The sequence below is a fragment of the Setaria viridis genome, chromosome 2 (assembly GCF_005286985.2).
Source record: "Setaria viridis chromosome 2, Setaria_viridis_v4.0, whole genome shotgun sequence".
Lineage (NCBI taxonomy): Eukaryota > Viridiplantae > Streptophyta > Magnoliopsida > Poales > Poaceae > Setaria > Setaria viridis.
Genome location: NC_048264.2, coordinates 1,720,155 through 1,734,860, shown reverse-complemented (window position 1 = coordinate 1,734,860; position 14,706 = coordinate 1,720,155). Strand labels below are relative to the sequence as shown.

The following is a 14,706-nucleotide window of genomic DNA, read 5'->3' as shown; positions in this document are numbered from 1 at the left end:
ATGCAATTGCCATCATATTGGACGATCCCAATGCAAGCCCTCCATCAACATCTATGGGAATAGCCTGCTTGTGAGACACTAGTGGTGTGTCGATCACGCACAGCCCATGGCTGCCTAAGTCATACCTGAGGATCCTTATCACATCACGGACAGTCCTGCTTGTGAAGTAGAGCGCGTCTCCGATAAGAAGACTGCGTTTCATGCAGCCCCCAACATCGTAATAATAATCATGAGTAGTGCAGGTTTCTGACGAGTACACGCTCGCACACGTGTACGTGGCATCATGCTCCGCGGCGCCGGCATCGTGTACTGACTTCACAGAGACCACGAGGAACGGACCGCCATGACAGTCGAGGTGGTCGCAGCCATGATGATGGCGGGCGCATAGCACAGCCTCATTGGAAGAGAAGTAGGTCTGGTGATGGTGCGCGCAAGGGCGAGAGCTCAGGTGCTGCCGGTTGCCGGTGATGAGGTCCCAGACGATGAAGCCTGGTGAGTCGTCTTGGATCAGCACACGGTCATGGCGGCAGTCACGGGCCCTGTAGTAGCAGCTGGTAGGCGGCAGTCACGGGCCCTGTAGTAGCAGCTGGTAGGCGGCAGCGGCGGTGAGAAACTAGTGGTTGGGACGAACTGGAGGCATGCGTCCATGAAGACGCTGCAGATGTAGCCCATCAGGGTAGGCATTCGGTGGAACCGGCTGTAGCGGCGGCGGAATCCAACATCAGAGAGGATTCGGCACCAGGCCTTGCAGACCATGGCGGCACGGATGAGATGCGCCGGCTCCTCCGGCGGGACGCGGAGGAGGATCTCTTCGACGAGCTCCTCCATCAACGCCGGCAGCGCCGCCATGTCGCGCGATCGGGTTTGTTGCATTGGGAGCGAGAAATCGGGAGGAGCAGGATAGGATGATGATGAGTCGGTTCCGTTCCGGACTTGGGGCTGAAAGATAACAGAGGCGTTTGCGCTGCGTGCAACGTCGCCCCAACCTCAAGGGTGCGACGGTTGCGTGTTATTGTGTTGTGCAAAAACAGCATACAGGAAATTACAATATACATACAGGACCTCTAGGAGATATCTTTGGCCAAACTAATTTACAAACACATATCTGTTACAACTACAACAATAACCGGTCAGGTAACCTTATTCTCTTCTTGCGTTAATCATGTACTTCAAACTAGCTCAATGTGTTGTGTGGATGTTCCACTTTGAGCATTTGGTCAGTAACATATGTCGCAGTATTCATTTTGTCCCTTTTTGGAGAAGGGCAAAGATCAGCTATATACATGACGGCGACATATTAGGCTGTTTGGTGTGGGGCTTAAAAGAAATAGTAATTTGGATCCAAACTAAACTTCGTCAAATTTGGAGCGTGTTCAGTTCAAGGACTGCAGAGTCCAAAGCACGCATTTTTACTCCAACTAGCAAAGGTACATCATGCCCCAGGCACGTGCTTTTAAAAAAAACATATGTCAGCGCGGTCATACCTAACAATAAAGAATGTAATGGGAGAAGTCTATCGACGATGTGGTCGCGCTACCGAGCTATCTCGTGACCCGTCGTCGTCATGCCACCGCTGCCGGAGAAGAAGGGGCGCCCCTGGTTAGGGCCAGGGGTTGGGCCGTGGTACAGCAGTGCGGCGAGGTCAGTTGGAGGGCGGTGGACGGCAAATAGGAATGGGAGGTTCAAACCCATAACAAATGCAGCTTACAAGTAGAGCAAGGTTTAACAAAGACAAGTCTATTTATGACATAAAACATGACATACAGGGTGTGTTTAGACCACAGAGAGTAAGACATTCAACAATTCCACAACTAGCATAAGTAAATGGGTACATCGCCGAGACAGTGCTTAGGCCTTAAATAGGTCTTACATTACCATACACTGAGTGCATCACACTGCCATAGTCAGGACAGCAGTAAATCCCAGGCTATTTAGTCACTACCGGAAACAGTAGCATTGTCTACCGGAGCGTGAGCCGTGATTCACACATGTATAGGTTCATATTCTTCTCCTTATTTTTTAAAATAACTTTGCTTCACCTACAAACTTTCAGTGCATGTATAGGAAGTAAAATATTTAAAATCGAAGACGATATTTATTACTGTTTTCGAGGATGATGTCTTATTCTGAAGCTTATGTCTGCTCACAGCACAAAGATGAATGCTGAGATCGTCTGTCATCACTTAGGGTCGACGGCGCCTTGCTGGTAGAATAATCCTGAGGCAAGTCGACCACCACCAGATAATGTACTTAATCCTATTTTTTTAAGGGAAATTCCAAGTCAATTCTCTTCGGACAAGTCTCCGGTTCAACAGGGCGAGTACACGAAGTACGATAGTGCACTCTCATCGTGCGAGCATGATGACCATAACTTTCTGCCCATGTATTGAACCTTGGAGCTACTTCAATGGTACGCTATAGATGATAATGATTGAGATGCAAGGAGATGACCTCGTGGTAAGGATCGAATCCAATTATAGGGACATTGACACCGTAGTTTCTTTGATCCACATCCTGAACGTCGATGTCGGGTGCATCGTCAGTGTCGAGCTCCCATTCCAGCACCCCTTCCTCGATCCCATCTTCTTCTTCGTAATGTTGAGTGATGTGGAGCATTCTGTTTACGAGATCATCTTCTTACTAGCAATTCCTTCCCCAGATGTTCCTGATGAGCAGCCAGAGAGGCCTTGGAAGCTCATCAAAGTTGGAGGACCATTCTGGTTCCCCATCCTCACTGGATGCTGTACAGGATCGTCAAGCTATTCCTCTGTCGTCAAGCCCAATGGAAGGTATTCGTTTCTGCAATTTCTTGTGTCAGTCAGTTGCTTTGATTCTGTGCAATATAGTCCTTCTGCTTCTGATTTGTTTTCCAATTAGTCTCTGCTAGCGGTGTGGTTTGTTATGTATTCATATAAGAAAGACTTGCAGACTATCATACCAAAAAAACTAAGTAGTGTGTCTACCATGATGAAAAATTGATGGAATTCGGTCCTTAGTTTAGGTCATAGAAAATTACGGAACTACATATACATGTTGTGAAGTGATGATGATGCACCAACAAAGCTAGAGGTTACAGCATATTCAAAGTAGAACAAGTTGCATTACTAGTCAGGGATAGAATCTTGAAAACCTGAGAATCTCATGCTGTTTCAAGTACTACCTCCAGTGTAATGCTAATTGTTCATTGTTCCATTTACAATGATGTTCTTGGTTTTATTCCTCTGGCAGTGAACGACTCTGCTGCTGAAGACCCAGCGGAAGGGCCAAACTCAAAGCGGAAGCAGCGCCTGTCCACAAAGGGGCTTGAGTCGCAGCAGTGTTGAGGACAAAAAGGCAGCAACAAAGAACAAGCCCAATGGCAAATCCACAAAATCTAGTGCCAAGCTGAAATGGAAAATAGGCATGGGGAATAGAAAAGGAAGGCATCCTGTATTCCCCTAAAATGGAAAAGTACTGTTGTATGCTGATAAAAAATTAAACATATCAGTGTTGTTGACTGTAAGTTGATATGGATATGTACAGTTGTATGCTGAGATAAGATAAACAGGTCTAATATTGGATTGTATGCTGATACTGTAAGCTGATATTGGATTATATGCCAATAATAAATGGTGTTCCAGTCAGTTCAACTAGTGAACTTTGATGAAGTAATAAGTGTGGAGTCCCAATTCACAAATGGGAGAGCACTCTCATGTTTACTCCAGCAACAGAACACAGAGAAGCAAATTTCCCACCAAGCAACAATTCAGTAATTTCTCAATGTTTACCGTGCGGACAAATCAGACACTCAATGAATAGAGAAACTGATAGCAAAACTAATTCACTCCTCCCGAGCAAAACTGATTCAGACATCGAGACAATGAACAGAGCAACTGAATCGCAAAACTAATTCAGACTCCTCTCGGGGTGTAGAATCCCATAAACGGAATCAGAATAAAGGTACCCTTAGGCTTGGGCAACATATTGATCCTGTCGGTCTCTAGGTACAAGCACGGTGCCTTGGACACCTAGGATGGCCAGTGGCACCTCGATGTAGGACAGGCGGTGCGCCTCGCCGACGAACTGATACCGAATGATAGCGCTCCCGTCGGTCCCAAAGAACATGTTGTCATTGTCATTCACCACCGTGGTTGCCATGTTCTCCATGCAGGTGGCAGCGGCAGAGGGGCGCAGGGGGGGGGGGGGGGGGGGGGCGGGGGGGGGGGGGGGGGCGGGCATGCCGATGAAGATGACTCGGTACGGACCGACATGGCAGTCGACGTGCTGGCAGGGCTGGACGGCGTCGCAGAGGATGCCCATGCTCCAATTGTTGTTGGCGTTCGGGAACACCATGGGCTAGCGCACGTCCTTGTGGTGGGCGGTGAGAGGGTCCCACATAACGAGGGATGGCCTTCCGCAGCGGCGGCGCACCCTCGGAAGAGGACGCGCCCATGGCGGCAATCCAGCATGACGAGACCACGCCCATTGTTGGGCAGGCGCGGGACGAGCGGAGTGCGGATCACCGGCACGTAGTCAGCCGCAGTAGGTCCAAACCTGTGGTTGTAGAAGCAGCCGAGCAGGGGGCAGGTGGTGGTACTCACTGTACCAGCAGAGGAAGGCGGCGTTGGTGAGGTGCTCCCGCCAGGCCTTGGAAAATTATCTATTTGTAAAATTATTTGTGGAAAAGATGAATAGTCAAATGTATAAAGAAAAAGTTAATGGACTGACTCATCAAGAGGCAAGTCGCTTCATGGTACTTGGCGTGACAATTTTCAAGTCATGCCAATATGTTTGGCGTAACTCACCTCTTGAGTCTCGCCAAATAGGGATGTTAGTTCCAAATAGATTGGTGTAACCATGAGTAGTGATGTCAAATTGATTAGCACTACTTACAAAAAGTTGAGTTTTGCTCGAGATATTATTAAATTTTAAATTAAAAATGTTAAAATAAAAAAAATCTCTTGCCACTAACAGGATATCTACGACAACGCATTCAACTTATAACCAACTTGAAGGATTAAGAATTTTATTTAGCAAATTGCAAGTGTGTGAGAAGCTGCTGCCAATTTGGTCGGCTCCTTTTTTAGTTTTGTCTAGACGCTACGGAAAATGGACATAAAGTTCAGGCATGGAAGTGAAATGGTACTAAAATTAAACTACGCAGCTGCAGGATAACGATGAGTTGATGACGTAACAAGTTGGATGCCAATAACTACATGCATAATTGATCACCATGATATTACCAGCTCTTACTTAACCCGCCCACCTGGAAACAAGAGATATATAGTCCACTGTCACGATGACAAATTATTGCTGCCCAAATGAAATCTAACCATATAATACCATGAGGGCCTACTCTTTTCTTAAACTGTTTGATCGAGAACAAAACATTGAATCATCATCTCTGCAAGAACCAACAGTTAGTAGCAGATCTGAACATAACTGCATCTTCAAGGCGGTGACAATCTGCCCTTGGCAAGATCTGAAAAGATGATATGCAGAAAACTTACAATCATGATCATAGCTCACTTTTACACATTGAATTTGATAACTTTAAATGACTGTAAGATTGAGGTTGCTATAAGTGACCATAATATCAGTACATCAAATTGGCCATATAAAATAGATCATTGATCAAAGTTCCTTAAGGTAGTACCTAGCCAATTTCAAGATTTATTCAGCCCTCAAAAATAAATTTCAAGCTCATAACAACTTATATACTGATCAAAAAGTTATCTTCATGCATAGGAGACTGCAAGCTTTCATTTTCATTTACTTGTGAACAGATATCTCCAAAAAAATAAAACAAAACTTATAATTTATAAATCAACGTCAAGTTCAGCTTACTCTTATAGTGTCACCGAATATTCATAAATCAATGATCAAACATGTAGCAGAAGTTGTGTAGTAATGTCTAAGCTTCTAGGGTTAAAGATTTGAATGCAATCATCTAATTTCACAAACCCAATTGATGTGACTCCTGAGCACAAACACCATCTTTCGTACTTCTATGATACTAACTAAAATATCATATGCATGTCTAATTAACCTAGATCAATAACAAAAACATGTCTAATGCATACATAATGGTGAAGAATATGGCACAAAGCTAATACCTGGAGTGTAGAAGTTTGTGTAAGGTATGATGCTGTAGTAGGCATCTCTTTTGCCTACCTTCCTCACCAGCCCTGACTTGAGTTCTAGTGTAAAGAGTCCTGCATCTGTGCTGATGAAAATAGTGTGTGTGCCCTCAACATAACCGATCACTTCATGAGGGTATGATGGGTCAAGAGATTTGGGGAGCAATGTCTCCAGCTCAATAGCCTTTTGTTGTGCCCATCCACCAATGCCATTAGCACTAGCTTCCCATGACATCAGATAGATGCAATTCTCTAACACGACAGCGAACCCGAGTCCTCCATCATCTGCCTTCATCATAATGGCCCTAGACATTCTCGGCGTGTTGACCAAGGACAGACCATGGCTGCTCAGGTCATACTTGAGTATGCTTATGCCATGCTCAAGGGGGACATAGAGTGAGGCACCAATGAGAAGACAACGTGTCCCATCGATGTGGTTATCAACATTAATGGAGGTCGAGGTGCTCCATGTACAAGTCGCCGAAGAGTACATGCTCGTCCATGCGACAAGCACGCCATTGACAATGTATGTCTCCACAAAGATGACGTGGAATGGACCACCATGGCAGTTGAGGTGATCACAGCCATCCACGGCACAGAGCACCGTTGCAGTACAGAAGTAGCTGCGCTCCATTATAGTGTAGTAGGAGTGATGGTATGTGGCAGGCACCATTATTAGGTGCTTGTCACCAGTAATGGGGTCCCATATGATGTAACTCCTTCGGGCGTAAATATAGATAGCACGACCATGGCGATAATCGAGGCATGTCCGGTCATCATAAGCCTCTGGTGGGGAGAACGTGGAGGCAAGAGATACAAATTGGGGAACAATGCTGGTGTTGTAGTAGAATATGTAGCCAAGCAGGGGCGGTGTTTTGTGGAACTCACGATAGCGACGGAGGAAGCCACGATTGGAGAGGATGATGCGCCAGGCCTTGCATACAAGGGTAGCTCGCATGAGGTATGCAGGCTCATCCGGTGGGATGCGGAGGAGAATCTCTTCAATGAGCTCCTCCATCAATGCCTCCATCAGTGGGTACGACGAGTGAGGGTGGAGTGGTGGCTCCATGTATAGGATGCGATCGATGTCAGCGTGGGAAGGTGAACTCAGCATGATCCTTGAACAGATGGTGGGAGTCTGACCACTGGTAGGGCCTGCGTAGTGGGGTGGGGCCAAATAATTAGTAAGATGGAAAGCCAAAGTTATTATGGAAGTTATAAGGGTGAAGTCTCAAGACCAAAACTTATGGTTCTTTTTCTGCAGTTTCTAATCATTGATAATGAAGTGACATAGCACACAAGTAATCACATTCTTCATCGAAGTCCAGATGTGAGCTGTTAGACGACAAGCCGTTAGAATATGAGGTCTTGATCATTTCCTAAAGGGCTAACCTTCACTCATGTGAGCTTATTACAATGTCCTCAGTGATTGTAGTTCTAGAAACTATTGTAAACCATATGTTTAAAGCAGCATTTAATCTTCAAATTGGTGCATGCTCAACTAATTAAGCTGAAAGGTAACCTTTTCAATACAATGAAGCTAACCATTATTTTTACATGACACTTCTTGTTTAAGATTCCATTTTTTCAAAGAAACTAGCATAACTGGACAGAGAACATGTTCTCATATTCTCAACCATTTGGTTCATTCTAATACAATCTTTGCATGCTACATTGCTTCCTACTACCTATGGCAGTGCCTCTACGATTCTATCGATTGGCAATAAGCAATAAATATAAACAACAGTGAATGCATTTTTTTTATAAAGGAACAGTGAATGCATTTATCTTATACAAGTAAATTTCCATCATAATTTGTCTCAAACTCTTTTCAGACAGAAAATCCAAGTTTGTTCATTTTAGTTGTTCTCGATGCATATATACCATAATAAGTATGCCAGTATTGATCAGGACAGTGTACTGCTAACATATTCAGAAAGATAAGTCCTAAAATTGTATAAGATAATAAGCATCAAGGATACAACTATGATAACAGTGGCCTAGTTGACAAAATAAACTTAACAAGAATAGCATCATCAGTTGAAAGCAATACCACATAATCAGTCAATCACGATAGGGAATCCAGCAGGGAATTTGACCTATTCCTTGTTGAAAACACTGACAAGTTAAATCTAACCTTGGCTAGGATCTTGAGAAGTAATTATTCTTATATCACCAAGTGAAGCTGGTGGTTGAGATGAAGACCTTGTACATGGTGATATGCCCGGTGTAGCTGATGGCGACCCATCCCTTCTCACGGAAGGGGGCCTCAAGCGTTTTGCTCTAGATTGGCCCATCCTCGGCGACAGTAGCATCCTCTTCAGTTGTGGGGACCTCATAATTGGCACGATCGAACAGGAGGACTTCTTCCTCCGCTTCCTTGCTGGGTGCTTTAGCTTATTCACACCATATGACTTGCGATTCAATGACGATGAGTTTGCTATGGCTGCGCTCGTTGAAGCTGAAGGATCTCCAAGTTTTGTTTGCATACTCTTTTGCTGTCGTGCTTCTTGACCAGCCCTCTCTAATGGTGGGGTTGCCATAAATAAACACACCTCTGGTTGATGCTACAATCTACATGTGCAAAAACATGAACCATTGAAGAACTTAGCAATATGTGTCCACTGTAATAAGAAGATGTACAACTAAGAATTCAAATTAGAAACTGAGAAACAAAACACCTGATAGATGTTCAAAAACTAATGTGACCAGAGTACCAGACCATGGGAAATTATCTTCAACCTTCGGTCCCCAAATCCTCATCTATCCTACCCAAAATTTCCCATATTCCATGACAAATCAGGATAAGCGAAAAATATACATAATAATGCGCCACACAAGATGAAGAGGGTTCACGAATATCTCACGGCGATGGAATCGGCCTCAAGCTGGCAGCGAAGAAGCAGGTAGATGAAGCAGCGAGGAGGAGGGAGATGACGGGACGGAGGAGGGCGGCGGCGGTAGCTCTAGGTTTCAAGACTACTCGCGACTTGCGAGGCGACACCAACAAGGGAACGGAACTGAAGGTTCTTCCGTTTTTTTGCTCTTCTCTGGTGGGCTCTCGGCAGGGTGGACAACATGGGCCAAAGAATTTTGCAGCTAGGAAAAAAAAACAATAATTTTGTGGGCCGGGCAGCAAAGCGGGCCCGTAGAACCCACGCCGCTTGCATTAATTCCTGAGAGAAACCTTGTTTAAAAAAAAACTACCTTCCAACGCATGACATGGTTGTAAACTTAAAGGAAGATTTTCTCAAAAAAAAATCTAATTGGAAGATGGAAAACAATACATTGTTCTTTGAAAAGCAATTAGATGTTGGCATGTATGCAAGTTGGAACTGTGGATAGAAGTAAAACAAAATATGAACTCCGAATAGGTTTACAATTTACTCCAATTCACCACGCGTTAAGAAACAAAATAATTCATAACCTTGGTCACCACACCATAATGTTGATGAAAAAACAGGAAGGTAAATAGATTCACCAAGAAGATACATCTCACTGTGTGTACATGTTAGACAGGACTAGCCTCGCTCGCCTCATCAACAATTCAAAAATTAAAAGATGTAGCTCTTGACAATGGCGGTAAGCAACTTCATCTCATCTTACCAGGGCAAAATTTTCTGAGCCCGCGCATACAAGGTGCTGAGTGCTGGCATATAATATTTACCAGCCAACATAACATCCCTCGAATTTTCCACCAATTTGTACACGTGACTTCTATGATGCTATCGCCTTCGCTCGATTATGCAAGCTTGAAGAGCAAACATGTCGTCCATCAGCCGGAGGTGCCATGTCGCGTGCCGATCGACCGGAGCATAGGTCTGACATGTAGAACGACTAACATTCCCAAACAATTCAAAAAAAAGGGGGGGCAAGAATTGAAGATGTCAACAGTACAAATTAAACTAAATTCAATATGAGATAAGCAGTATGAAAAAATTGTCAAAACTCTGATGACACGTTATTGAGGCATAGCTAAAGGCTACTCACGCCATGATTAAATATTTACTTAACAAGTAGGCTCCAAGAAACTCTAGGCAGACATAGCTTACACTATCTTGAAATGGGACAATCTCATACTATACCTACACAGTCAAGTACAGGGGTCGGATCACCTGTTGATATTTCTATTAATTTCACCATCGTCTCACTCATGGTATGATTAACTTCTCGAAAATCTTTGCTACTATGTCATAAAAAGCTCAAAGTACTACTTGGTCAAACTTAGAAACAAAATAAGAAGTGACTGAAAGATTGAATGTTCCAAAAGATGAGAGGATTCAGTATGTTGGTTCCACTTAAGCTTGCCAAGCATGAAGTGAGCGTTCATGCACATAAATCAACACAGAAGTAAACTTGGCATAAATCTTGGGCCACATAAATCTTGAGCGTTCATGCAGCCTCTATGAGTGGATGCAGGAGGCTTATGGTAAAATGTTAGAAGCTTCTCTAGTTAGAAGCTTGGTGTCCATAACTCAGCCTCTATGAGAGTCCCAAAAGGCTGTTTGGTAAAATGTTGAGTTGAGTTTGTTCTTGATTCGCGTTAGGAATCTAGCTTGGCTGTTGAGATCAAACCCAGAGCTTGTTGAGCCTGAACCTTTTGAATAGTATTAATTTTCAACATTCTATTGAAATTTTGGATTGGAAATCTCATCTGTTTCTCATTCCCTGATCCTAGCTTGGAAATTTGGTTCTTGGTGCCCACCTGGAACAACTCTGCAATTGGAATTTGCTTATAGTGAACTAATTTTGCAACTTTCATATTGTTAATTACTACCAGTCTGTTGACTCGTTTGTTCATTTATGCACGCAGATGACTGTTCTAACTCTGTATATCTTCTTGTACGGAAGGGTTTATCTGGTGAGAACTTTGAATTTTCAATGTGTTATGCTCCTGGTTCATGTTGTTTTCTCCGAATGTTGTTTCCTTTTCTTTTGCAGTATTTGAACGAGACATGCTATTCTAACAGGCACTCTCTGGACTTGACTATTCAATATCTCAGCAAGCTAGGTTTTTGGGGAACGCTGCACTTGATGCTGCTTTAAATGCTCAGTTTTTGGTCCAGATTGGTATTTTTACAGCAATACCAATGATAATGGAATTTATATTGGAGCTGGGGCTGATGAAGGTGGGCTCTCTGTTTTTTTTTTGGAAAAATACACCTGCTCTTTACTGGGATATTTTAATCTCATCATATTGTTCAACCTTGTGCAGGCTGTTTTCAGTTTTACTACAATGCAGCTCCAGTTTTGCTCAGTCTTTTTCACATTTTCTCCTGGAACAAAAACACATTACTTCAGTAGAACAATCCTCCATGGTGGTGCAAAGGTACAATTGTATTATTTGTTATTACCATTATCACTTCCTAGATTTTTTTCTAACAGTTTCCATCATGCAGTATCATGCTACTGGAAGAGGATTTGTTGTTCGCCACATAAAGTTCGCTGAAAATTATAGGCTCTTTTCTCGAAGCCACTTTGTTAAAGCGTAAGTTTACTTTCCAAAGTAATTATAAATTCTTACAGGAAGTTGACCTGTAGTCATGCAATTATATTTTCCATAAATGTATAAGGACAGCTATCTTTTTATGTCAATCGTATTGCTTGAAGTATCTTATATTACTGTGCGACATGCCTAGTGCATTAAAGAGGCAGAATCTATGTTTCAAAGTATGGTGTCCAAAACATGAAGACTGTAACCTATGTGTTGACAGCTTAAGGTTATGAATCACACCTGGAAACACCTGATATATGTTTTCCTAGGCATTATAAGGATCTGACACAGCAAGTGGAATCCTTAATTCTAGTTAAGTGTACTTCTTTTGTTAGCTGATGGTCCATCTGAAAGGCATTATTATTGCAGGCTTGAGGTTGCTCTCCTCCTCATCGTTTACATTGCGTATGGCTACACGAAGGGTGGCTCATCTTCATTTATTCTTATCAGTAGCTGGTTCCTTGCTATTTCTTGGCTTTTCGCACCCTACATATTCAACCCCTCTGGTTTTGAGTGGCAAAAGTATGTTTATTTCAATCCCATCTTAAAGTTCTTCCTTGAATATAGTTGGCTGTTGGCATTGAATTATGGTGACCATTGATTGGGAGAATTGACAGTTTAGTGAGTTTTTCACATTATGGAGAAACACAACACAATACTTGATGAATTATTTGCTCTGGAAGTATAGGGAGATAGTATGCACTATTATTAAAATTGGTTTGAAAAATATGTTCGTTTTTTCATGCATAAGATACATGGATGCTTTTTAACTTAATTTCTTTTTGTTTTGGTACTAATGCATTTTGTTGATGCGTATGTATTTACTGTTGCATTTCTTCCCCCTATTTACTGACTATGTTGTTGGAAATAACAGGACTGTGGAGGACTTTGATGACTGGAAAACCTGGTTACTTTATAAAGGTGGAGCTGGGGTAAAGGGTTACAATAGTTGGGAATCTTGGTGGGATGAGGAGCAGGTCAGTAACCATGCACTGTGTTTGAATTATACTTGTTTTAACACTTGGTAATTCGTTCTATTCAATGAAAACCTAACACCGTTTGAAAAAAAAATTATCTGAATATGTTTATACAGGATCATATCCGGACATTCCGAGGACGTATCCTGGAGACAATCCTTACCCTTAGATTTCTCATTTTTCAGTATGGCATTGTGTACAAGCTTAAGATTACAGCCCATAATACATCCCTTGCGGTAAGTCGAGCTCTCTCGATTTGCCATTCTTCAGTGCAAGTTCTTCAATTGCTCAGCCACTTGTTATTAACTAATTATACATTGATATTAAATCTTTATCAAGATTTGCATATATCATATATGTCTTATTTCACCTCTCACTACTTTGATGTTGATCAAGCTGACTGATGGTAGCTCCTCTGCATGCGAGTAGGAGTTAGTATAGCCTATCCTCATCCAAAGGAAAGTAAGAATCTACAAAGTGAGAACTGTGTAGGAATCCTGTAGCTTCATCTTTCAAGGTCATAAAGAATTCAACCAATACATTTCAAAAGTCTGGAGCAACTCCACCGGACCCCTAAACAGGCCCCTACAAAATATTCAGGAGCCAAGGCAAAAGATCGAGGTTTAGTCCCCATACTATATATAGCCCCTATTTCGGGGAGGCCTCCAAATTACCCCTCTCCCAAGCCCCTAGACTTGGCATGGCATGCTTTACTAAAATTCCTGCCACCAAATTTCTTTCTTTCAAACATATTTCTATATCTAATGCCTTTTATTACTGTCCAGGTCTACGGTTTCTCATGGCTTGTTCTCCTTGTTATGGTTCTCCTTTTCCAGGTTATTTCTGTTAATTGTTTGGACTTTTCACATGTTGCACGTTTTTAAATTATGGGGACGAACTCTAACCTCCTTGCTATTGGGATTATTGCAGGAATTACCTTACTTATTGTATTCACACGGTTCACTATTGTGGATTTATTTGCATGTGCACTTGCTTTTATAGCAACTGGTTGGTTTGTTTTATGTGTGAGTACAACAACGCCCTCTGTTCGTTTTGATTTCCTAAATGCTTGTATTACATCAGTCTGCTACTACTTATTGATCACACTGTTAGATTATATTCACTATAGCTTTTTCAAACTTGTCTTCGTTTCAGTTCATGTGCTGCCTTTTCCAGCTTCCTTTTTTTTAATTTGTAAACATATAATTGATTCTGAAGAATGTCTTCCAGTTACATCATCTACCAAATTTGTCAATTAATATAATGATGATCCGTGGATAACTTTTTACTTGTCATGGCAGCTGGCCATCACATGGAAGAGGGTAACGAAAACCCTTGGGCTATGGGATTCAGTCCGGGAGATGGCGCGGATGTACGACGCGGTAATGGGCGCCATCATCTTTGTGCCCATCGTTCTCCTCTCATGGTTCCCCTTTGCGTCGACGTTCCAGTCACGCATCCTGTTCAACCAAGCCTTCAGCCGTGGCCTGGAGATCTCCCGCATCCTGGCAGGAAACAAAGCAAATCAGAAGGCATGAGAAAAGGCCGGCCTCGATCGTCTTTGTATCGTCAACTGGACGTACGTTTCTGCTGTGCATTCTTTGGAATTAGCTAGTGAGGGTGATGAACAATTTAGCGAGGGTTATTTTGGACGACAGCCTCTCTGCACATAATTTCCGGAAATCTACTGTTTCCGGTAGTGTTTCCGGTAGTGTATGTCCTCAGTTGTTTCAACACTAATAATGTAATTGTGTGAAGAAAGTTTTTTTCTTTTGTTCCGATGGTCTAGCAGCAGTATGTTGCATCCATGTTTAACTGTTTCATGTATCAGGACGACTGTTAGTTACTGAGAAATGCCAAATGTTCGGTTGATGGATTTTCTTTGTCACTGTTGTTTAAAGCTCGACGCCAGCTCGAGACATGAGCGACGGGAGCGTCTGTGACTGCGTTGTGGGACCAACAAGTCAGAAGGTTGGTTTGTAGCCACCACATTCTTGCTTGTGGGCTCAAAGTTTTGACGAACTTTAACAATTTGGGTGTGCCAGCCACGTACTGGGCAACATTTTTTTCCAGCGGCATTATTAGTTGGAGCATCACGCCGGCTAGATCGAGCTTA

General features: G+C 42.8%; 1 protein-coding gene and 1 pseudogene across 1 annotated transcript; one reads left to right on the top strand and one right to left on the bottom strand.

Annotated features, from left to right (window-relative positions):
• Nucleotides 1-5,429: 5,429 nt before the first annotated feature.
• On the bottom strand, nucleotides 5,430-7,149 carry LOC117842848 (uncharacterized). The gene is made up of 2 exons (XM_034723372.2): nucleotides 6,096-7,149; nucleotides 5,430-5,461 (listed from the first exon to the last, which is right to left on the bottom strand). The coding sequence occupies exons 1-2, from the start codon at nucleotides 7,147-7,149 to the stop codon at nucleotides 5,430-5,432; spliced, it is 1,086 nt and encodes a 361-aa protein (XP_034579263.2).
• Nucleotides 7,150-10,881: 3,732 nt separating this feature from the next.
• On the top strand, nucleotides 10,882-14,406 carry LOC117842844 (callose synthase 10-like; annotated as a pseudogene).
• Nucleotides 14,407-14,706: the final 300 nt, after the last annotated feature.

Excerpts from the sequence above, each read along its gene's own strand:
- LOC117842848 (XM_034723372.2), bottom strand. The coding sequence starts at position 7,149 with ATGGAGGCATTGATGGAGGAGCTCATTGAAGAGATTCTCCTCCGCATC. Across the intron at positions 5,462-6,095 it reads CACAAACTTCTACACTCCAG|ATCTTGCCAAGGGCAGATTG; the intron begins GTATTAGCTTTG and ends TCATCTTTTCAG.